We start from the raw sequence: 24,836 nt of genomic DNA on the forward strand, positions 1-24,836 counted from the left end.
ACAAAGCTTTGAAATGAATGACGACACTGGAAAATTATCGGGAGAATTTGCGAGGATTGCAAATAAGCAGGTATATCTAGTGTTTAGGATGGAAATATTTTCTTCTTTTGAATTCTAGGGACTCAGAATCTCCCCCTGGCAACACTTTGCATGCTGCATGTCTTTGCAAAACAGTTTATAAGGAAGAGTAAATGGAGGAAGAATTTGTTTCTAGCAACATGTGTTTATAGGAAGAGAAAGGGCATGGCTACAGGATGGAGAGATTGCTCGGGCTCAAGTTTGTGGGTAGTGAGACAAAAAGTAAAGGAGTCTGCTCTGCCCTGCAGTCCCTAGAAAGAAGAGAAAAGATACAGGTGGGATTTTGACGTGGGTCCTGACCTGGTCTTCTTTCTCAGGTCCACTGATGTGGCCACTGTGGCAGGCCCCCACCTCGGAGGGGTACATCACCTCCTTAAAGGTCTGCATTGGTCCTGTTGTTCGTTACAGTCTGGCAGGAAGCTGAGTCTTTGTTGAGGTTGACGCTTGTTTCTCTGCCTCACTGCTGAGTGATGGAGGAAACACTGGAGGTTTCTCATCACCTTCTGTACCCTGAGCGTGGACTCTTGGTTCCAGCCCGGTGATTGTAAAGTTGACATAATGGATTTGATGTTCCACAAGGGGATGTGACACAGACCGGACCCTAGAGGTGGACACTCAGGCTCTCAGTGGTGACCATGCGTGGTCAGGAGGTCGAGGAGTGTCAGTGTGTCAGAGCAAATACATCCCCGGGGCGTATCAACAGCTGAAAGCTCCTCCTCCACCCTGGAGAAGCCACACTGGCTACGCTGGGCATTTTGAAAGGGAGTCATGCATGTACCCAGCACTTAATAAATTTGTTGTTTAATTTGTGTTTCTTTGATCACTAGAAGGTTGAATTTGGTTACTGCATGAGTCCACTGGCCATTTTCATTCCATCATCCATGGGGCTCTTGGCCACGAGTGTCTTTGTGGCCAACCTTCCTGTTCTGCAACAGCCCCTATTCTGTCAGCTGATTTTCTTCACACTTCCAGGTCTCTCTTATTTGATACCATGGACCTGTCACATTTGATCCATCTTATAATTAACATCTGGAGTAACGTCGCCTGCCATCATAGAGAGCTCTTTCTGGCTCTGGAATCGTGCTTTGTTTGTGCCATTCAGCTCAGGTCTCTGGAGCTATAAGCAATAAAGCAAGAAGGCTCCTGTAGATTTTCATTTCTCCCACACACAGGGCTCCCTGCCAGCACCTCTGAATCCTCACCAGCTTTCTATCTGAACAAAACCCTGTCCGGTGCTAAATATAGCTTTATTTCACACAATTGTAGAAGGTACTTTCTACTTTTAAATCTAGACTGGGCAGGGAACAGGACATTTACGTAACAAGCTGGTGTTAACCCTGTGACAAACCTTCTAATCGCTTACTGGCCTAGTGAGTAAGCTAAGGAACAAGGAGGTTGGGTGCCCTGCTCCTGTCACACAGCTAATCAAATCCCAGTTATCTTCACTTCCAGCAGGTGCCCTGTCCACTCCCGAGCTCACATCCAAGCAAGCCCGCAACACTCCTGTAGAACACGCAAGAACCACCTGATTCCCTAGAGGTGGGATTAATTCCCTGCAAGTATTTGTGGGTTCCGGTTTGTGTTTCACAATGGAGGGCAGAACTGGGACACCAACCAACCAGAGAGATCTTGTCCAGTTTCCATATAATTTTTTTCAGTCACTTCCCCAGCTGGAAGCTGGTTCCCTTCTGAAGGGGACCACAGACCTTCCAAGTGAAGCTGTGGTGCTCTCCACAGACCAACTGCTGGGGACTGCTCACTCTCACTTAATGACAAGTGCAAATACCTTCAGGGGTCAGGAAAGTATGTCACCGTGTCAAGTGGCTGGGGTAGAGCTAAAGGCACACTGTGAGGGCAGGGACTTTATCCACTGTTCACTGCTTATCCCAGCACCTGGAGCAGAGCCTGCGAACCACAGGCCCCCAATAAGATATGTATTCAATAGAATGAATGGTGGGGACTGCAGAGAACTGGGAAGTGCTTATCTCACAGAAGGCATTCTTGTCAAAAAAGCATGCCTCTAGGCAATATTTGGCTTCCAGCTGGCAACTCCTATGATTGAATAAACAAGGCTATTTCTGGACGGAAAGGAACAATGACTGCCAAGCAACACTGATGTCCAGCTTATCGCTTTGATATTATATGTTCAGTTGGAGTCAAGATGCAGATAACTCTTTCTGTTTAAACACCTCTGAAGTCCTTCCCATTAATAACATTGGCCCCTTAATGACCCTGGACCAATTGGAGATGTGTGTAAATGTTAACATTTGCCCTTCCATCGTGCTGTGGTCTAACCGTTTTTCCTGAATCCCTTAGTCATACGTCTTCCTTTTCAAAAGATGTACAAAGGCACCTCTTCTATCAAACAAAGGGCAGACTTTCTAAATACAAGCTTTGTTTACTAAGAGAAGGGTACCAAACCTGCTTTCATACATACAACATTGCCTTTTCTAAAATGGACTTAAGCAAACAGTGGCAGCTATTTCTTGCCAAAAACATTTTGAGTCCAATTATCTCCAAAACCTGCCACATCGAGTTACAGGATTCTAGATAATGGCGGACAGCCTCTGCAAGTTTTTCCTAAGGTAAAGAGTTGGCTTGGCTCTCCCTTGGACACTTCCCTTATTCTGGTGGGTCTGCGTCACCTTTCTCCATCTTATTTTCCTGATAATCCAGACCCATTTTTTTGGTATGTAGCAAACTCCCTTGAACCAAAAGAAGCATAACTCTTGGGTGAGTCAAGCAGCTATTGTGAAACAGACAGGCTGCATAGGAGCCCTCTGAGCACATGTGCCCTAACCCTAGGATGATTGACAGGTGCCAGGATGAGACCATGTACCAGAGCCCAGAGCCAGCTTCTAGACTGTGGACTCAGCCACAGACTTGTCACTTAGACACTCTGATTCCATAGTGAAGTTGCAGGGCCACTGAAAACTTCCTCTAGTGAGATAAAACCTGCAGTAGAATTTACTTGGGGAAACAAACTTTGCAAACCAAGTCAGAGCTATCATTAATATATTTTGGCCAGAATATATGAATCAGATAGATACCTTGGGAGGTACCAAAGGCATTAAAGTTCCAGGTTTTCTTGAAACACTTTACTGGTTAAAAATATGCCCATGGGCAATACTTGACTTCCAGTTTACAAACCCGGTGATGGGCTAAGTAAAATTAATTGTAGATGGACGCCATTAGTGCCAAGCAACATTGATCTCCTGCTTACTTCTTGGTGCTGTATGTTCAGATGAACTCAAAGATGCAGATAATTCTTTGTGGCTGAAGTACCTCTGCTCCATTAAAGACCTTGGCCCAGATTTGGACTGACTAATTTTGAGCCATGAATATAAAAACTAGAAGTGACTTGTATCAGTTAGAAATATATTCAACCACAAATAACAGAAAATCCAGCCAATAGGGGCTCCAACAGGTAGGGACTTATTTTGCACACATGTATCAAGGTGTTCAGAGGCAGTTCAGCTGATCCAGTGCTATGAGGGCTCAGGCTCTTTCAGTCTTTCTGATCCACCTGACCCAGCATTTTGGTATCATCCTCACTCTTGTTGGCTTTCTAACCGCAGACCTATGATCAAGGCAGAGAGAAGTGGGGGCAGGAGAGCATCAGCTGCATCGATTCACCTGATTAGGAAAACAAAAGCTTTGCTAGAAACCCCTCAATAGACTTTCCCTTCAGGCTCACTGATCAGACCTATGTCACATGACTGCCCCTGGCTGCAAGAGAGGCTGGGAAATGCAGTGTATTTTCTGTTCAGCCTTAATAGTGGGGGAAGATAAGGAAGAATGGGCTTGAGAATAGATGTGGGTGAGCTAACAACACAGTAGCTACCAGAGACTGCAGAGAAACTCTTTCCAATCCTCTCAATGTACAGATGACAAAACTGAGTTCCAGAAATGGGAAGTAGCCTGGCCAAGGTCCCATACCTAGATGAAGTTACAGCCAGATCTAGAGCCCAGGTCTCCTAACTCTTCATCCATAAAGCTACCCACTGGACCACATCGTGAATGTAGTTTGACAGATTCTGTGACTGAAGCTCTGTTGAGGAAAGAGAATATCATCCAGAAAACGAGGCAATGAATATGAATCTATCAGCAGTGGGCAGAGGACCTAGTAGCTTCCACTTGAGCTCTCCTTCCTCTCTCCCTAAGAATCTGAAATAATTCATTGTGAGTCACAGAAGCTAAGCCAAGTTACATCAGGCCTCCTCTCAGTCCCCTCAGACTGGGTAGATTTTTTTAGTGTCTCATTCCTTTGGCACATTGATGTTTGTGTGTGTTATGAAACAGAATCAATCTCATGATGAGCACCATGATAATGTAGAATTTCCATGTCATTGTTAATGTTGTTCTTGTCTTCTATCCCCTTCTGTTATTGGACCAAACAGAAGTATTCTGCTGTTTCTCTCTGCAACATCTCCACAGAAGTCCTGAAAGTCATCAACGCCACAGAGGAGTTGATAGCAGAGTCTACAGGGCCCTGGGAGTTCCCGCCTGTCCCTCCTGACAGAGAGAAAGGGACGTTTCCTCTTGGAACAGACCAAGTGAGACTGGATGAGCAGCTGACTTCCCTGGAAGAAAACGTAAGACAGTGTGGATATGCTCTGTCTAGGGCACACATGTCCAAAGGAGAAGCTGATGATGTTGTAACTCTTCACAAAAAGGGCAAGGACACAAATATACTACCACCATAGCAAATATATTCTCAGAAGGGTCTTAGACTGGGTTCCCCAGAAGCAGACCCCAAGATGAAGATTTCTGTGCAAGTGATTTATAAGGGAAATGCTCCCAGGGGAGACTGGTAAGGGAGTGGGGAGAGGGAAGAAGCCAAGCAAAGCTATGATCTTAGACAAAAAGTAGCTTCAGCCCAATCCTGCAGGCAACTCCGGGGTGTAAGTTGCATCTCAGAGTTGTCCTGATCTAAGGCAAAGGAACTGGCCCTTCCTACAGCCAGTGGGCACCTCAGTCTCTCTGCATGCAGGCAAAGTGTCTACAGTAGCTCAAAAGCCGTTTTTGCATAGATCTGAGCTGTTGGAAACAAAAGCACACTGCAGCTTGGGAGCGGGGAGGGGAGTATGCAGAAACTATATAAGGGATCTGTGGGGATCCAGGTGGAGAACTGCCAGTGCCACTACAGAGAATAAGAGTGGTTGCCAACAGAACTTAGGTTACTACAGAACTGGTCTGCCCTGCTTCACAGATATGTCTGCTCGTAATGGATTTTTCTGTCCTTCCAACTGGTGAGGAAAGAAAGAATGTAATAGATTCTTACATATAAACACCTACAATCATTTTTAAGACTTCAGTAAAGGTCTGATGAGAATTTTCCAACAATGCAAACCAGGGGTGACACAGAGAAATCTGGACATTAGCCACTCAGGCCATCGTTACCATCACCAGTTGGCATAGTCCCGATGTCAAATCCAGTCAGGTGATTCCATCTTTCCAGACCCAGCAGAATCAACCCTAATTTGGAGATGCTCTAATGAATGGTGTTCTCAGAAACCAGGAAATGTTATCAGAGAGATTTTTTGCCAGAAGTTGAAACAACAACAAATCAAAATGACTCAAGGTAAAAAAAAAAAAAAAAAAAAAAATGCCAATATTAGTTTCACTTTGAAAGTGGAAGACTCTCTCCCTTTGGATTCCCATAAAACCTAGGCATATGTCTGCCTCACTTTGTTGCCCTTTCTGTTCACGTATATATCCCCTATTAGATCAGCACCACTGACATTTTGGGTTAGATAATTCTTTGTTGCGGGGCCTGTCCTGTATGTTATAGGATGTTTAGCAGCATCCCTGGTCTCTACCCACTAGATGCTAGAAGCTGCACCCTCCTAGATTTGACAATCAAAAATGTCTCCAGACATTGCCAAATATTAGCGGGAGCACGGGGGAAGAGTAGGGCACGGTCATGCCCAAGTTGGAAACCGGATATATAAATTCCTATAGAACAGGACCTGCTGCCTTTCCTGTCTATAGCCCTAGCCCTTGGCCCTGAGCCTGACACAGAGGAGGTGTGCAAGGAATGTTTATCTGATATATGATTACATCAGATGAATAAAATCCTTTTTTAAAAGAAATGTTTTACTTCTAATGTGCAGGTCTCTGTTCTTTAAAAATGCCTATAATACAATTCTTTCAGGTGCTGATAGTCCTAAAATGGCCCTAATCCTGCACACACAGAATTGAAAAGATTAAAATAAAGATATGGTTCACCAGGAAAGGGCGGCATTTTTTTCTTTTTACAAAGTATGGTATCAAAAAAACTTACAATGCGTGAAATAATCTAGATTTAAATGACAAAGGTCAGCACACTGAAAGCAAAGACAGCATGACTTTTTTTCCCCTCTAAGGAGTTTACTGAAAAATACAATGGCCTTGGCAGAGTTTTCATTTTGTAAGATCCTTTTATTGTACATCATGTTTCTTTTTGTGGGTTCATTAACACTTTGAGTTCGAAACATCTACTTAGCCACTGATTCAAGACGTCAGAAACACCAGCAGTGGGAAGCTGGGGATTACAACTTCCTGCTCCCTGTCCAGCCCCTCTAAGATGCCTCTCCTGTTCTCACAGAGTTAACTGCCTACTTCCACCTCCTTCCCTACCCCAACCAGCTTTTCAAATTTCACCTCTGAAGAGATTCCATCTTTGTTCCTTTGAATTCTGTGGGTCTTTGAGTCACAGAAGGGATGACTTTTTTTTTTAATCTCTTTAGTTCACCAGATCACAGAGCCATGGGCAGGTTGCTTGCTCTGCTGTTTCCAGGATGGAATTCAGTTGAGCAGCAGGAGAAGGGCAGGGCTGATTCTTAAACTTGCCTCTGGGTGCAGCTGATTTAATTAAACCAGGGCTTTTGTCTATGTTCTAAAGAGCGCTCCTGCTCCTCACTCCTTCGCTGCCTTTCTCCTTTGTGCTGAGGAGCCCGGGGAATGGCAGAAATAGAAATGGGAACACTTAGTCTGCCCTCTGAACACTGGCTTCTGCAGACCAAGCCGCTGAGATAACAGAGAACATCCTCATTTGCAAGAGAATATTCATCTTTAAGAAGTCTTATGAAGATTTCAGAGCTACGTAAGATAAAACAAAAAATATCACATTCATATGTCTAATCTGTTTTCATAAACTGCCTTGTTAATCCACTTAATTAGGGTAGGGCATGGGGATTTTGGAATGTCCTTAGTCTCTTAGCTTTGACACTTCTCACCTGCTGCCTGGCTGTCTCCCCTAAAGGTGGGAGAAACCTCTGACCAATGCCAGCCTCCCCTGCACACACAGTGGGGACTCAGTTTCTCGGACTGAATGCCTGGGGAGCTCTGAAGCACAGGGTTCTACTCTACCTGTAGGGGTCTGTCTGGGAGAGGAAAGTTTCAGGAAGAGAGTATTGACTCAAGTGTGGTCAAGGATAAGGGGTGTTGTAGTGCCCAGAGAGTAGCAGTAGGAGGAAGTGGTCACCACCCTCAGGCAGTATAGCCCAGGGAGAACTGGAGCCTGGAAGAACGCCCCCTATTGGGAGCTGTTGCCGCGGAATCCAGGAAGGGAAAAAGAAGGGGAAAAAAGGCTCTTACTTCTTTCTCCTCCTGCCTTTGATCTCCTGCTGGTGCTTCCCATTGGCCAAACCCATCCCAACCAGCAAGGGAGCCTTGGTGGTAAAGTGTGTATAGGTTAGCGTCACGGAGAGCAGAGCAGAATAGAAAATGGATCTAGGGATCAACAGAGAACAACAAGTATGACCATTTTCAGACCTGTGGTGTGAATGGTAGGGGTCCACCAGGGCCACCTTGTGGATTTATGCAGGGTTGTGAGTGAGAGGGGTGAGTCGGCTCCCTTATCCTCCCACCCTCATCTAAGGACCTTCCTCATTCTTATCTTTCCTAAATGACAGAGACCACCTGGGGTACCGCATAATTCCCAGCCACAGAGCCAATGGAGGAATAGTCTCAACTTCCCTTTTACTTCTGCCTTATAACTCCGGCAACCCCAAATACGTTGTAGTATACAACCAGTGGCAGCAGGCACAGTGGGACGGCCAAGGGGGGACCCAGCTCTGGCCCAGAATCCAAGATCAGGCAGAGGAGGTTGATCTTCCTTCTCAAAGCCCTTGCACAACCCCCATAGCACAGGAGAGGTAGAACTTCTAGAAGTGGTCATGGCTCTCTGCTCTCAGAGAACAAGAAAAGAAATACTATCTGTTACTGTCTAACCTTAGTCCCCTAAAGTATATGTCATGGACACCAAGTCCAACAAGATGCTCTAAGAATCAAATATGCTTGAGAAATCCATATACTCTTTCTAGGAAAGTTGAGCTACATCTTAGCACATTAAAGACCCTGAGAAGTCCTGCAATAAAGAAATCTGTTTAATGTTCTTTATTCTAGGGGCTTTGACCATAAAGTCCTTCCTTTGAAACACCTATTCTCATCCCTTGAACCACTTTGAGAAAGGCTTGTTGAACCAGGAGCCAGTCAATGGGGTCACAGGCATCAGTGACTAGAGTTTGGAAAGGACATAGATTACTCAGACATGGTAACCATACTTCTCGCCAAAAGTGGACCTTAATTAAGCAAGCAACTCCAGGTTAATGTTTTTCAAATGGGTTATTTTTAAGACTAGAATAACAATTTCATTATATGGTATGTTAATTTTTGTTATTTCAGCCCAGCCACAGAGCCAATATTATGGCCATCTATAACCGCAGTAACTCTAGTACCTTTATGCCAACGTTTGAAATATAAATCGTCGAAACATTCCAATCGAGATTAAGTATCACAGCATCGTAGGGCAGGGTGGATAAAGGCATGAAATCTGGCACCAGCCCTCTGGCTCAGTAAATACCTGTCATGATCATCATCACCATCATCACCACTGTCATCATCCTCTAATCCTTTAGGTGCCATGACCTTGCTTGTAAGTTCTTGTTGAGCAGGTGTCAGTGCCAAACCACTGAACCTCCCTATCCCCCTAGTGCCAGGAAAGCAGCCTTTTAGGGAACACAAAGTAAAAGATGAACATTCTGGCCTTGCTGAGAACTTGGAGCGATTTCATATTGCTTTGTCTTGGCAGAGAAAGTAAGGAACGTTAGTGGATGACCATGCCGGTGACAAAACAACAAGGTGCTATTAAGTTGATACAACCGTAGGGTATGACGACGTTGAGTTTTGCGTGTTTCTGGAAATATCAAGGTCCTGAGACCAAAGATATGTCAGGTCATGTTTAACCATTGCCACACTTAAGTTATTCATTTCATTTAAATTCCAAATTTAGTTTCATTGTGCAAAGCTATAAGTTAATGTTTTCAATTATCTTATCAAAATGAATTCCCCTTTTTTTGGTGTGGGTACCAAAAGTGTAATATCCAAACTCAAACTGTGGTGGCCATCTCTCTGATCTCTTCCTTCTCTCTCCTCTCCTCTCCTCTTCCTCCTCCTCCCCCTCCTCCCTTTCCTTTCCTACCTCCTCCTCCTCCTCTTCTCCTCTTATTCTATTTTCCTCTCTCTCTCTCTCTTCAATTTTTCTTCCCCTCTGAAGATAAGTTTTTCAACCTCACAACTTTTGAGAGACAAATTTTTAATGATTTCTCCACCTAAATAGCTTTGAAATATTCATCATTTCCTTCATGTGATAAACAATAAAGTGTTTCTTGTTTTGAAGATAAGGAATAAATGGCTATATTAAACTGTGAAGATCTTTTAGAAACAGAAGTTCTCTAATACTTGCATATGACAAAGAAATATAAAACTAAGGGCAAAGTGAAATAAGGCAGTTGCCAGCAGACATTTGACTCATGACCCCTGTATGACCGATGAATCACCCAACTTGATGTCCGCTATGTCAGTCACTGCTGGAAGCTCCCACAGCTAATTGTGCCTGGTGACGCACAGTCAAATTTGCTCTCATCAAACCTGCACCTGCCTTTGCTCCACTCTGAAATGTTTTGTAAAATTGCCAGTTTTCACGCAGATGCATGAATCATGCCAAGGAATTGACCGAGTTGGAGCATCTCAGGATTCTTTGCCCTCTTCACCAACACTCAGCATTGCTCAGTGCAAATGACCATGCATGATCTGTGTGCACTGCTCTTGGCTTGCCCAACTCTGTTATATTTTTAACTCAAGTTAAAGGAACTGTTAAAGGAGTGACCGTGCGTATCATTCAAGTCAACTCTAAATGGCTGTGATTACATGTTTAGAGCTTTATATACATTGATTAAACCTCATGAACCTGTTTAAGTAATTGCCTTCTCTAGATACATTTGGTTCCTTGTGTTGTCCACTGTTTCATCATGTTATTAATTAGGCTGAAGGAGCATTTGTTTCACTCACCCTGTCCTCAGCCTGAATTATTCCAACGATTTTACTTTCTGTTTGCCCACTTTTACGAGAATCACCTTATAAACTCATAAGCCAAAGTAATTTTTCCTTTAATTTTCCCTCAAATTACTTCCTTTATCTTACTTTCTCTTTAATCTTCAGGAGCTCTCAAAAAACTGTCTTAACTGATCATAGATTTTATATGCTTCTCAACATCACACTATTTTCTAAAAAATAAGGTATTTTCCTACTACATACTTCAGATTCATTTTCATTCCCTTAACCTGATTCAAGCAACTTCACGGTACTTAATCAGAGATAATTCACACAAAATTTGTAATTGTTTTAAATTAATTTCACCTCTTTCAATGTTTTCTGAATTTTTCCAAATTACTAATTCCAACCAAAATTTTTATTGGAAAAACTACATCATGAGTTTTTCTCTTTGTTTCCTCTATCTTGATATTGTGGTTGTTATAGTCCCTGCACAAATTCACAATTTATGTAGCTGATGTCATGTATTCTTGTACTATTTTATCATATTTTTAAAACTTACAAACTACTTTTTTTTGCAGGAAAGGTTGGGGAAAGAGGAGGTGTGGTTGACAGTGAGGGGGTGGCAAGACCTTATGCTACCACTTAAGTGTGAAGAATGTTTATAAATGGGGGACTCCCTGTCTCTTTCTCCCAATGTTGAGTCTAGTTCTCTCTCACTCCCCTGAATTATGGCATCCCGTGAAGGGGCCCCACCAGTCCTGGGTCCACAGACCTGAGCTCAAAGGCCATGCCTCCTCTATAGGTGTACCTGGCAGCAGGTACCGTGTATGGACTTGAAGGCCAGCTGAGTGAGCTAGAGGATGCTGCCCGCTGCATCCACAGTGGCACTGATGAGACTGAACTGGCAGATCTGGAGGACCAAGTAGCCACGGCAGCAGCCCGGGTCCACCATGCTGAGATCCAGGTAAGAACTCTCCTCTCTGCCCAGATGGAGGACTACCGGGCAAAAGGAGAGGGCACCCCATCTTCCACAAGAATCATTTCAAAGCCTTTGTATCTATCAGTTCCTGCCATCTCCAGCAGACTTTTCTTTTTTTTTGTTTTTTTTGTTTTGGTTTTTTTTTTTTAATTTATGGCTGTGTTGGGTCTTCGTTTCTGTGCGAGGGCTTTCTCCAGCTGCGGCAAGCGGGGGCCACTCTTCATCGCGGTGCGCGGGCCTCTCACTATCGCGGCCTCTCCTGTTGCGGAGCACAGGCTCCAGACGCGCAGGCCCAGCAGTTGTGGCTCACGGGCCCAGTCGCTCCGCGGCATGTGGGATCCTCCCAGACCAGGGCTCGAACCCGCGTCGCCCGCATCGGCAGGCAGACTCCCAACCACTGCGCCACCAGGGAAGCCCTCCAGCAGACTTTTCGTGGACATGGTCCTTCCAGGTGGATTCCACCAAAGCCTCCTTTTTTAAAGTGTAGCCTTCCTCTCCCCAGATTATGACCTTGATAATATATCTCTTTAAAACCTATGCCATTTTCCTCTTTGACAAATTCTCTGACCCTTGCTATAGAGGCTCCCATTCCATCCCAAGACCACCCTTCCCTAATCTTTATCACACTGGTTTTTTAAAAAATATTTATTTATTTATTTATTTATTTATTTGGTTGTGCCAGGTCTTACTTGCCGCAGGTGGGCTCCTTAGTTATGGCACGTGAACTCTCAGTTGCGGCATGCATGTGGGATCTAGTTCCCCGACCAGGGATCGAACCCCGGACCCCTGCATTGGGAGTGCGGAGTTTTATCCACTGCGCCACCAGGGAAGTCCCATCACACTGTTGATTACCTATTTAACGCCAGGTTTCCCCACGACAGACTAAAAGCTCCTTGAGGACAGGACTCTAGCTATCTAGCTTAACACAATAACTCCAGTTATTGTGCCTAGCATAACACCTCACAGAGGTTTGGGCCTCAATAAAAATGAGATGAATAAATAAATGAAAAACAAAGTGTAGATTTCTTAGACCAATATTTTGCATGATTTAGATATGGCTGTTTTAGAACTAATTACTAAATTATCTATAACTTTCTGAAGACGCTTGTTTGCAGTTTTCATGGATTTTCTCTTGGCTTCTGACTCTGGATCAAAATGGACTGTGGACTAAGTAACTGATTTTCCATGGACATATACAAACTCAGAGACCCACGAGAAATGCTGGTCTTTGCAGCATAAGCTCAGCGTAGACCCCTGGTTCACTGATATTTCTGTAGACCCTGCATCTTAAAACTGCATCCTCTGGAGAATGGGGATCAATTGAAACCATCTCTGGATAGAGAAGATGACAGTTTTGGGTGATAATTTTTTTTTATAAATTTATTTATTTTTCGCTGTGTTGGGCCTTCATTGCTGTGCGCGGGCTTCTCATTCAGGTGGCTTCTCTTGTCACAGAGCACAGGCTTTAGGCGCGTGGGCTTCAGTAGTTGTGGTGCGCAGGCTCAGTAGTTGTGGCTCGCGGGCTCTAGAGCACCAGCTCAGTAGTTGTGGCACACGGGCTTAGTTGCTCCGCGGCATGTGGGATCTTCCCGGACCAGGGCTTGAACCTGGGTACCCTGCATTGGCAGGCAGATTCTTAACCACTGCACCACCAGGGAAGTCCGATAATTATTTTTTAAATAAATATTTTTATCTTAAAGAATCAAAAATCACAACAGCTGCTCATATCATTCAGCACTCTTGAGAATGGGAGGGAACCAGTTCTGTGCTAGGAATGGCCCAGGAATGGTCTCATCACAGACGGCCCTGTTGACTGTTTATTACCAGCAAGAATGGCTGAAGAGCAACTCTCCTCAAAAATCATTTCCCACAAATGCCGCTCAACATTTAATCAATTTATAGTTAATGTTATATAAAGTAGAATCAAATCGCTTGTTTTATGGGGGTATATTTCACAGCAAATACTTCTTGAATAGTTTAGCAGGAAGTAATATTGTTTATGGGTGTTTGGGAGGGTTTTTTTGGATAATTAGTTATTCATGCTTCCAAATTTTTCTAGGCTTAAATTATTGGAGCCATGTTTTATGGCAGAAAATCCTGGAGTCCAAAATGTCCATTTTCCATGTGTTTGAATGTGCCTATTAATTTATCATTCGTTGTTAAATATTATAATAATGTCATTAATAATACCTAATGTTCAGTGAGTCTTACTGTGGGCCAGGAGTTGAGCTTAACCCTTGAACTCATTATTGTATTTAACCCTTTCAGCATCCCCATGAGGTGGCTATTGTTATTTTTCCCTTTTTATATCTGGAGAAAAGGAGGCTCAGAATGGTTAAACTGAAGTCAAATAGCTAAAAAGTGATGAAGCCAGGATTTTAACCTAAGTCTTTCTGGCCTCAGAGCCCACTTTCTTCACCAGTCTGTGCTGTGTGGTTTCCTGGAAAATGTTCTTGTCCTGCCCTCAGGTATATATCCACTTGCATAAGAGTCCTTACTTTGCATGGGAGGTTGTCAACCTTGCCATCATCTTTACGGCTCTTTTCAATGTGGGAACCTTTATTAGTGTGGAGACTCTCCTTGTCCTACAGTTGCTGCCAGAGAAGGAAGATTCATTCCCTGTTATCTGTTCTTGTCCAAAGCAGAGTCTCACAGAAGATGTCACAGAGGGTATCCTGCAGGATAGTAGGAGGGTCCCACTGGAGGGTAGATGTGCTGAATTGTGTTCTTAGATTAGGTCAGATTCTAGGGTTGCTTTCACCTTAGAGTTAACGTTTGGGACTCCAAGGTGAAAGCAACCCTAGAATCTGACCTAATCTGACAGGATTGCCCGGTGCTGAAGCCAACTGCAGGATGATGCATGGGCAGCGTGCTAAGGATTCTGTCCACTGCGTCCTGCAGGGTCATCTCTGTGGGCATTCCTGGGGAAGGTCTCTCTTAACTCTTAATATCAAGAAAAGCTATTCTTCTGAGTACTTGGTCTTTATCTTGTGGACATAGAGTCATAAAATGATCTTTTTGCTTTGGCTCCCAGGAAACCCAGAGCAGAATTGGTCATCCCCTTCTAGCAAGTGTAAGGGTCACTGGATATGCTTTCTTAGGAATTAATGGAACACAGTTAGATACAATGTGATAGATGGATGGATGGACAGATAGAGAGATAGAGAGATAGATAAACAAAATGTAGGCAAAATCAGCCCTCGGCAGTCTCCCTTCCTCTTTTTGCATCCTTTGCCCTGTGGACTAAAACTGGAAAAATTAACCCTTCTTATTCTACAGCCTGGCAGTCAGCAAATCAGGAGGTCAGCAACTTGCTCTCCCACTGACCTGTCTCCCAGGGCCCTCTGAGCAAAGCCCTCCATCAAAACTGCTTCCAGGAAAGAATGTGGGCATCTAACCCACATCAGTTGCAAATGACTGATAAAAGTTTATGCAATTTATTGGTCTATAAACCAAAGGAACGCCGTTCTCAGTGTGAAATTTGAGGAATGAGAATAGGAAGGTATCTGGGGGCTAGGAAGGGACAGGGGCTGCACAGTGGCCCCTTCTGGGGGCTGGCTGCTGGGCAGCTTGGATTCTTTCACCAGCTGCCACAGTCTTGGCCTTTACCTGCCTCCTCCTCCTTATCTGAGTAAGATTGCCCCTCCTCCGGGATAGGGGAAGCATCTCCCATATTTGCTGACCTTTCAGACCTTCTCTCTGCACTTCCTATAGCAGCTATCCCAATGGGCTTTGTCCAAAGAAGCCCTCAGTAAATGGCAGCAGAATCAGAATTTGTCTTGTGCAGCACAAAATAGCTTAGGGACAGGGGAGGCAATGGAGACGTCGGGGCAGAGGGCATACACATTGGCAGCAGGGCCCACTTTCAGGTTTCCTGTCTGATGCCCCAGCAACACTCAGGCTGTGCCATCTCAGCAGGATGGCTGTGATCCCAGCCTCCTCCCTCGACTCTGCCAGCCTCCTCCTGCCTCCTCCAGTGTCCCCCATGCCAGGCCTTGGCAAGGCCTCTGAGAAGGGGGCAACGTGGCGAGATCATGAGCAGTGGCATTAATGCTGAACTCTGCTGTGAAATGTTGGGTGTGTCACTCATCCCTGTAAGCCACAGTTTCCTCATCTGTAAAACCAAGAGAATGGTACCCATGTCACAGGATTATGAACAAAGCATGAAGAGTTCATGTATTTAAAGCACTCAGCATGGCAACGGCACATAGTAATGCCCTTTCCTAAGAGGAGGGACCGTGTTTTCTTCACCCCTGGGGACATGGATGGACCGGGGTTCTTTCTGGGTGCTGAGTGGGCTCTTGTTCTCTATATCTACCTTAAGACATTGTTGGAAAAAAATCTGAGCTCCTTCTGACCTACTGATGTTATGGTAAAGGAAACTGATGCACAGAGAGAGGAGGGAGTTTCTCAAGGCCACTTGGCCTCTTAATAGAGGAAATGGACTTGAACCAGGGGCTGCAGGGCTTCCCTCCTAAGACCTTGTGCTGTGGTTTTGGATTCAGGGAGTCACGGAAGAAGGAAGCAGGACCTATAAATCATACTTGCTTTTCAAAGCTCACATCGTGTTGTCTCCCTGGGAAGCCTTCCCTCACCCCCACCCCTACCCCTATGCTGAGCCAGATGGCCCCGGGCCATCGTGCCCATCATGCCCTGGGCTTCCGTTTTTCCCTAGGGGTCCTCTGACAGGGGTGACATGCTCTAGAGCTAACAACTGGAAAATTAAATTTACAAAGAAAGGCCTGTGGTTTATTTTCTCACTACAGTACTAAATAGAGAAGTGCTTGGTGGAAGTTGAATGAGTGAATGAATGAATGAGCATATATCAAAGCAGATTTGTTCTTTATAGAGTCATAATACTTTTAACAAAGATTCTCCCCCTCCTGGGCTTTCTCCCTACTGATTCTGCCTTTCTGTTGCATTAAGATTTCTGATATTGAGAGCCGGATTTCAGCCCTGACCATTGCAGGATTAAACATAGCACCCTGTGGGCGCCTCACAAGAAAACGAGATCAGAAGCAAAGGAACCAGGTGCGTTTGTCCCTCACTCCCTCTGCTGGAATATTGCACGACCTGGAAAATGTAGAAGATAAAACATCTCTGGCTTTGCAAAGGTGTACTGATTCCTGTGTTCTGTTTGTAGGTACAAACCATAGACACGTCAAGGCAGCAAAGGAGGAAACTCCCTGCTCCACCAGTGAAAGGTATGCTTAAATCAAACCACAGAGACACCAAAGCATTAAGCCTGATTCACTCACTCAGAGTAACTCAGAGATCTGAGTTTGAGGACCAGATCTAATGGGGTGTTCTCACCCAGAATTGCCCTTGTGGAGAGTCCATCTTGACTTGAATTCCTCCAAGAGGCAGACCCTGGGACAAAGATGTGATTTGGGAGGTAATTCCAAGAAACACTGACAAGGGAAGAGAGAAAAGATTCAGGGAAGGAAATTAAGCCAATATAATGTACTTTAATTAGTAGTTTGATGCTTTGGGCAAATGAGGCTAACCCCTGCTGGGGACTTCCGGGAGACAGTATCAACCGCACCTCAGAGTTTCCTGCTCAAAGAATAGGAAGATGAGATATTTCAACTCTCATCTTTGCGTGAAGGTTATTTCTGGTAGGGGCATTAACTCTCTGGTACTTCTGACCCACCCCATCATTCATGGGCCAAGAGAGAGTGGTGTTGCCTGTAGTAGGATGCTGTCAGTGTGGGCTGGAATGGTGACTGTCAGGGAGATGCGGGAAGGACACCAAAAGCATCTAACAAAGAGCCCAACCTAGAGAGATTCCAGCAATGCCAGTCTATCACCCTTATCTACTGGACATTTTCAACAATTTCCCTAGATTCAGAAGCTACAGAATGATGATGCCAAACTAGAAATTTAGACCTGCAAATTAGAAGAGTAGAAAGTCAGAAGATATATGTTTGAGTCCTGGTTCCACCATTCATTGTTCAACAAATGTTTACTCAATGCCTACTTTATATTCCCCAGAGCCCTAAACAGTTAAAATATATTACAGATCCATGATCCTTACTTGAAACCCTTTAGAAAGGTAATATGGTACATGTACTGTGTATTTCATGACAGCCCCCTCCCATGGCGTCTGGAGTAGCGTTTGATAAACACATTAATATCCTTGCAGCAAAGCGTGACAATGTTCATGCTCCATGAGAGAGACAAGGACTTGAAATGGCCACTTATCAGTTTAAGTCAGGTTTTGCCATCAGGCAATTTTGACTCCAAAGTTGTAAAGATTTGCTGTTTTTAGAGCCTTTTATATTTCAGAATTGCAAATAAGAGTTTGTAGACTGTATTGGATTATCTCCAAGCTACATTTTCCTAGAAAGCCACCAATGATGCCTTGATTTATTTGGTCCACCAATAAATAAATAAGTAAATAAACAGAACAAAAAGTTTCCACAGTCAGACCTATGGACCAGAATGAGATGCCAGTCTAGAACAAAAATCTGGGTAATCTGGACACCTGGTCTTTCTTCCTTAACCATCAGTCCAGCTTCTGGATAATACTTATTCCTACGTGTTTCCTTTTAGCTGAAAAAATTGAGGCATCTTCAGCGACCACCATTAAAACATTCAACCGCAACTTCATTCTCCAAGACTCCTCGACAAACAGGACTAAAGAAAGGAAAAGCACTACCAAGGATTTGATAGTAAGTCATCTCTATCTTAATGCCAATTACTGTCACTGTTGATGGCACCTCCATTCTGTAGCCCTTCTTTCTGTAGGTCCCCAGTCAGAGCCCCAAGAAGCATCCTTCCTGCATGGTCTCATGGTCTGTTGGTTGGGTGGAGGGGGTCCTTATATTGCTAACCTCTTGGGTATGTGGATACATCCTGTCAATTATATCTCCAGCTCCTTGTATGAACCAGATTTAATATAAGAGAAATAAAAATATGTAGACAGAAATATAAGGTCCGATTGAGGTATAAGAGTTTTTATTCTGTTTTTGATTCTTATTCACTCTTCCTTAAATTTCTTCTAAGCCATTAATTACTTGTGTTCCAGAAAAAAAGTCAGCAGCTGCCCATTAATGCGGCAAAGGAAGCGACAGTGGATAATTTGCATAAACCTGGAGATCATATAAGAAGGCTAAGGGATTATTACCCTAACACCAACATATGCTTCAGAATTTTGCAAATGCTTGATGCTGCTTATATGGGAGGTGAAGACCCAGCTAAACTGCCTCAGTGATACCAGTTATGCAGAGGGGGTAGACAATGGCTGGGTGACAAGACTGAAGCAACGAAAGGCAAAACCTATTCTGTTGCCTTTTATGCATCACCTGTCACTCCCTTCCCATTCCTCCCCCTCACTGTCCCTGTGTCATGAGCACAGAAGCACCAGATAATGGCATAATGGGGGGCATGCCCTTTTGAATTACAAGTTACTGCATCTCTTAGGTACCATATGGCAACAGTGCTGCCCACTGCCTTTGCTTCATTGGCCAGCCGTTACCCCTGACCTTTCAAAGTCCAGTTACCTGGCTCCTGGCTGTTACTTCAAAGAGCTAAAAAGAAGCATTATCACACTAAAAGGGCAGACCACTAGGGCCAGGGAAGGAGTCTGTTATAAATAAGATAGTTAAAAATAAATTACCTTAAGGGAAAGTGGAGGGTGGGGGGGGAGGGATAAATTAGGAGTTTGGGATTAACTAATATATATAAAATAGATAACCAACAAAGACCTACTGTATAGCTCAGGGAACTATACTCAATATTTTGTTAACAAGCTATAAGGGAAAAGAATCTGAAAAAGAATATATATATGTGTGTGTGTGTGTGTGTGTGTGTGTGTATCTGAATCGCTTTGCTGTACACCTGAAACTAACACAACATTGTAAATCAACTATACGTCAACAAAAATTTTAAAAATAAAAAAATTTTAAAGGATAAAGCTCCAGATTCCCCTCTCTTAAAAAATAAAATAAAATAATAAATAAATTACCTTCCATAGATGTAGAACATAGATCAATGGTTGCCAGGGGCTCTGGGGAGGGAGAATAGGAAGAAATGCTTAATGGGTAAGAGGCTTTACTTCAGAGTGATGGTATGTTTTGAAACTTGATAGAGGCAGTGGTTGCGCAACATTGTGAACGTACTAAATGCCACTGAATTGTTCATTTTTAAATGGTTAATTTTATGTTTTGTAAATTTCACCTCAATAAATTATTTCTTAAATAAATTAACTTTAAATAACACTGAGAGGTTAAAAATGAAAGAATAGACAACATTCTATGCTAAATAAATGCAAACAAAAAAGAAAAGGCAGGAATATTACTTTCAAACAAAGTAGAATTCAAGGCAAGAAGCACACAGTAGAAACAGGGAGGGAGGGTGTTTTAGATACTGATAAAGTAAGTAAATCATGAGACTTTCTTGAATTGGCAAAACAATAGAGCAACGCAATCTAATGTGCCATGGTTGATGACTTTAAAATTCCCTTATCAGCCCTTGGAAGCCCAGTACACCAGAAATAAATACAAATTAGATAATTTGAATAGTGTAATTATTAAGCTTTAATTAAGAGGGACTTCCCTGGTGGTCCACTGGTAAAGAATCCACCTTATGAAATAATGGAAATGTTCTATATCTGCAGTGCCCAATATGGTAGCCACCAGCCAGAAGTGGCTACTGAGCCCTTGAAATGTGGCTACTGCCTTGGAGGAACTGATTTTTAAATTTTATTTAATTTTAATTAATCTAGGGCTTCCCTGGTAGCGCAGTGGTTAAGAATCTGCCTGCCAATGCAGGGGACACGGGTTCGAGCCCTGGTCTGGGAAGATTCCACATGCCGCGGAGCAACTAAGCCCGTGAGCCACAACTACTGAGCCTGCGCTCTAGAGCCCGCGAGCCACAACTACTGAGCCGCGTACCACAACCATTGAAGCCCGCGCGCCTAGAGCCCGCACTCCGCAATAAGAGAAGCCACTGCAATAAGAAGCCTGTGCATTGCAACAAAGAGTAGCCCCTGCTCGCCACAACTAGAGAAAGCCTGCGTGCAGCAACGAAGACCCAATGCAGCCAAAAATAAAATATAAATAAATTTTTAAAAAATTAATCTAAATGTAAACAGCCACTTGTGGCTAGTGTCTACCATATTGGATAGAGCAAATCTAGAAAATTAGAACAAAAGTTAAAATAGTCAGAAACCCTACTCAGAAGTTTTAAAGCATGTGCACCCACATACACAAGTATACACATACACACACACAACGTGCACATCTCACACATATTTCCAAGTAACTATTGGATTAAAGAAAAAAGCTAATTCACAGAGCATTTACAAAATGAAGACATTACATATATCAAAACAAATGGGATACATACAGAACCACACTGAGTCAAATTCACAGTATTAAATCTTTTCTTCATTATTAAAGAAGGAAGAAGCAAAACAAGTGAACTAGACTTTGAATTTCAGACATCAAAGATAAATGCATAAACCAATTAAAACCAAAAAGCTATAGAAATGATCATAAATCCAAGAGCTTATCTTTGGAAAAATAGAGAAATTTTTGTTAGCCAATTCAAGGAAAAAAACCCAAGAAATAAAAAAATAAGAGATTCTAATAGAGATGTAAATTTTTTATTTAAATATACAATGTGATGTAAATCTATGCTAATAAATTTTAAAGTCTTAGTTCTAGTAAAATCAGGATCAAATCAGAATATCAGTAAAAACTGACTTAAATAAAATTTTAAAATTTATTAAAACTTCAAAAAAGATTCTCTGGCCCAAAGGTTTTGCTGATAAATTTTTATGAGCTAATTCTCATGCAATATGAAATATTCCAGAGGATTAAAAAATCTCAAAACTAAAAGATTCAAGTTGTAAAGCTGTTAAAACTGCAACAACTAAAGGGCTGACAGGGCTGGTAAGTATGTACACATCTTACACACACAGGCACAAACAGACGCATACAAACCACACACCAATAGTACTTCTTCAGAGAGATGAGGCATGCTAAATAAAAATTAGCAAACTAAATGCAGCAGTACATTAAATAATAAATTACCAGGTAAATTTTACAGGAATCCACCAATACCTTTAATATTGAGATATTGATTAATAAATCCGACCAGCAGTTCATTTCTTTCCAAATTAATTTATATTTTAATGCAATTCTCATAAAATTCTCAGTGGGATTTTCTTGGAACTAAAGTTCATGTAAGAATAAATCAGAAAGAATAGACAAGAGCATTTTGCAAAATTAAAGTGATTTTCCTGCCAGATTTTAAAACCAATTAAAAGCTGTAAAGAAACTGATGATTAATGAAATAGAATAGAAAGCTCAGAAATAGATACAGGCACATATGAAAATGTGTTATATGATTTTTTTAAGAATTAGGAACCAGTAGAGGAGGTATAGATGATTTTTTTAAAAAACCCTGCTTGGGAAATTAGCCAACGGGATGCAGTGGGAAGGGAATCAATTTGCCTTATTCCATACACCAAAATGAATATCAGATGGATTAAGAGGTACATGTAAGAAATGCATCACTTTTTGGGCTTCCCTGGTGGCGCAGTGGTTGAGAATCTGCCTGCTAATGCAGGGGACACGGGTTCGGGCCCTGGTCTGGGAGGATCCCACATGCCGCGGAGCGGCTGGGCCCGTGAGCCACAATTGCTGAGCCTGCGCGTCTGGAGCCTGTGCCCCGCGACGGGAGGGGCCGCGATGGAGAAAGGCCCGCGCACCGCGATGAAGAGCGGTCCCCGCACCGCGATGAAGAGTGGCCCCCGCTTGCCGCAACTGGAGAAAGCCCTCGCACGAACCGAGGACCCAACACAGCCAAAAATAAATAAATAAATAAATAAATAAATAAATAAGAAAATCCTTTAAAAAAAAAAAAAAAAAAAAAAAAAAGAAATGCATCACTTTTTGAATATTGTGAAATATTTCACTGGTCAACGGGCATGAATACCTTTTACAACATAAAAAAAGCAGTAGACATTGTTGTTAATGGCCTCTCCTCACTTTCACCAAGTGGCTGATTGCATCTGCTCATTTTCTCCCCTCAGGAGCCCACCCTGGAGTCTGCTGTGAGGTATTAGCACCATGGAACTCCACTGCCAGTGACCCACTGCCTCCGGCTGTACACGACAGTGCCTTGACCCAACAGCCATCGAATACTGTACGGATTTCCACCTGAGGAGAGGGCGTGGGGAGGCCACAGTGCACCCCTGCACAGGGCTGTCCTGATACCTCAGCCAGAAAGCAGACCCAGACTTCAGCATCAAGGTCTTGCCTACTCTCTGCCTTAGGCTCCCAGGAGAATCCAAGACAGAAAACCAAGACGCTGGCTTCCAACAGTAGAGCTCCAGTTAAAAAGATGCATCTTTTCCCTGTTCGCTTTGCTACTGTGTGTTGTCTTTAAGACCTTTTTTTTTTTTTCCTTTTTTAATCCCTTTGATTCAACTTGTATTACATGTCAATAATTTTTCCCAAAATATATTGTTGGGGTTGGGGGATAGTGGAGGGAAGGGTATTAACATTTAACTCATCAGTTCTTATTAACCTCTCACAAGCATCTTTGTCCTACAAATGCTAAGGAGAAAAGTGAAAACCCCTGTAGTGAGCACTAGGGGCTGTCTAACTTGGGGAGCCCTCAACTCTCAAGGTGTCCCTCCAGCCACCTCCTTGCTGCTGGCTCCTAGCCCACCACACCACCAGTTCCTCCCACTGCTTTGCAGTCACAAGCCACAGGACCGAAAGCTCTGACTCACCCATGCCGGCCCAGGCCTATCTGAAACAATGTCTCATTGAGAATTCAGGGTTCTTCCTTGGACTCGCTGAGAGTTTCCTCACTCTGAAGGGGGGAGGGGCTTGCAAAAGCCCACCATTGGCTTAACTTTAGCACACTGTCTAGAATCAATAAGATGTGGTTTAGCACTGACTGCATCTAAATGAGGTTTAGGTTACTGGATTATTGCAGGATACAACCACACAAGGAAACGCTGTCCTCCAAAATTTATTTCCCAATAAATATTCAGCAGAAGTAGTAAAATGACCTTAAAGATAAAAATGGTTAAGACCTGAGAAAACTTACATGTCTGAATAAAAGCAAGGACAAATTGAATTCAACAGACGCAAGAGCTGACACTACCTCCACGTGTGTGGCCGCACATGCATGACTATTTAGAGTGTATTTATAAAAGCAAATGGAACTGGAATTTCACTCAATTAATTGAGCATTAGCAACTTTTTTTTAATTTGCTCCTGATAAATTCTGAATCTGAGGAAGAAGGCAAAACATGGGAGGCAAGGGAATAGCATGACTGACGTATATTAAGTGACTGCTCTGAAGGAGGCAATATTATTCTCATTTTAATCCTAATAGCAATCCTATTCAGTAGGTATCCCCACTTTTCAGATTTGGAGACTGAGGGCCAGAGTGATTAATTTTCCAAAGTCAGACCTTTAAGCTAATTACAACTCGAATGCCTGACAAAGCCTCATTCTGTGTTGTTTTCCACTTCTACAATCTTTTGCTGCTGTGCACATTTCCAGACCTGACTTGCTGCTGAAATGTGTGTTATGATCCATTCCTGATGGGGGTCTACCTATCTTCTGGTAATACTCCTTGCTGATGCTGTGTATGTGTTATCCAAAAGAAATGACTCCTTTGAAATAAAGTAAATCTTTGGCTTTTTGTTCTGTTGGTGTGATTAAAAGCAAACAAATACAAAATTTAAAAACACAACAAAAAAGATTTGAGTTCCAAATAGAGCGTTTTCTTTAAGAGGCATGAAAAGCAACTATTGTTGTGTTACAGTGTTAAAATACTCAGTTTTCTTTGACAAAAATGTGTACTGTGTAAGCCTTGCAAAAAAACAAAATGAAGAAGAAGCCTGCTCTATGGCATTTGAATTTTTATAAAGGTTTCCTTGTGCCAAATAAGTGCAAAGATTTAATTTATTATTAAAATCCATAAGCATATGTTATAGTTCCAGATGAATTATTTTGTCATCAAGTGACTTTGATCTTCAGTGTCAATATTTATATTTAGATTAATTTTTATAAATGAAAATATTTTAATGGTTTAAGAAAATGAGGCCAATAGGACCATATCTTTGATGACTTCTGAAAGTATGCTTGCCTTCATGTTATATGCACATTGCCAAGAATTACTGTCAAGAGAAATGATAAAGAAGTAAAAGTCATTTACGGAAATAATGTCTGTGTGTGTGTGTGTGTGTTTTTGGTTAGAGAAGAATGGGAATGAAGAAGGGGTAGTCATTGGAGGGGCCAAGATTCAAAGCCACGGTGACCGCACACCCCATGTTCCTTCCAGTTACACCACTCACCTCTCCATTGCTTGTTCTCCTGAGAACACAATTTCCCAGGGCCACCTCCACTGAGTGGTCACTCAGGTAACACTAGCAGTTCTCAAAGCAGGGAGGAGGGGCAGTGTGATTTTGTGCCTCAGGGGACAT

General features: G+C 42.9%; 1 protein-coding gene across 2 annotated transcripts in view; it reads left to right on the plus strand.

The window, feature by feature from the left end:
- MYRIP (myosin VIIA and Rab interacting protein) overlaps nucleotides 1-24,518 on the plus strand; it is a 224,014-nt gene extending 199,496 nt beyond the window's left edge. For both annotated transcript variants that reach the window (XM_057555467.1, XM_057555468.1), the window contains 6 exons: nucleotides 4,479-4,673; nucleotides 11,201-11,362; nucleotides 16,304-16,408; nucleotides 16,521-16,581; nucleotides 17,933-18,051; nucleotides 22,422-24,518. In XM_057555467.1, the coding sequence (XP_057411450.1) occupies nucleotides 4,479-4,673; nucleotides 11,201-11,362; nucleotides 16,304-16,408; nucleotides 16,521-16,581; nucleotides 17,933-18,051; nucleotides 22,422-22,454 (675 nt within the window). In that variant the 3' untranslated portion in view covers nucleotides 22,455-24,518. The remainder of the gene's footprint in view (nucleotides 1-4,478; nucleotides 4,674-11,200; nucleotides 11,363-16,303; nucleotides 16,409-16,520; nucleotides 16,582-17,932; nucleotides 18,052-22,421) is intronic.
- Nucleotides 24,519-24,836: the final 318 nt, after the last annotated feature.

Source organism: Balaenoptera acutorostrata, chromosome 10, assembly GCF_949987535.1.
Source record: "Balaenoptera acutorostrata chromosome 10, mBalAcu1.1, whole genome shotgun sequence".
Lineage (NCBI taxonomy): Eukaryota > Metazoa > Chordata > Mammalia > Artiodactyla > Balaenopteridae > Balaenoptera > Balaenoptera acutorostrata.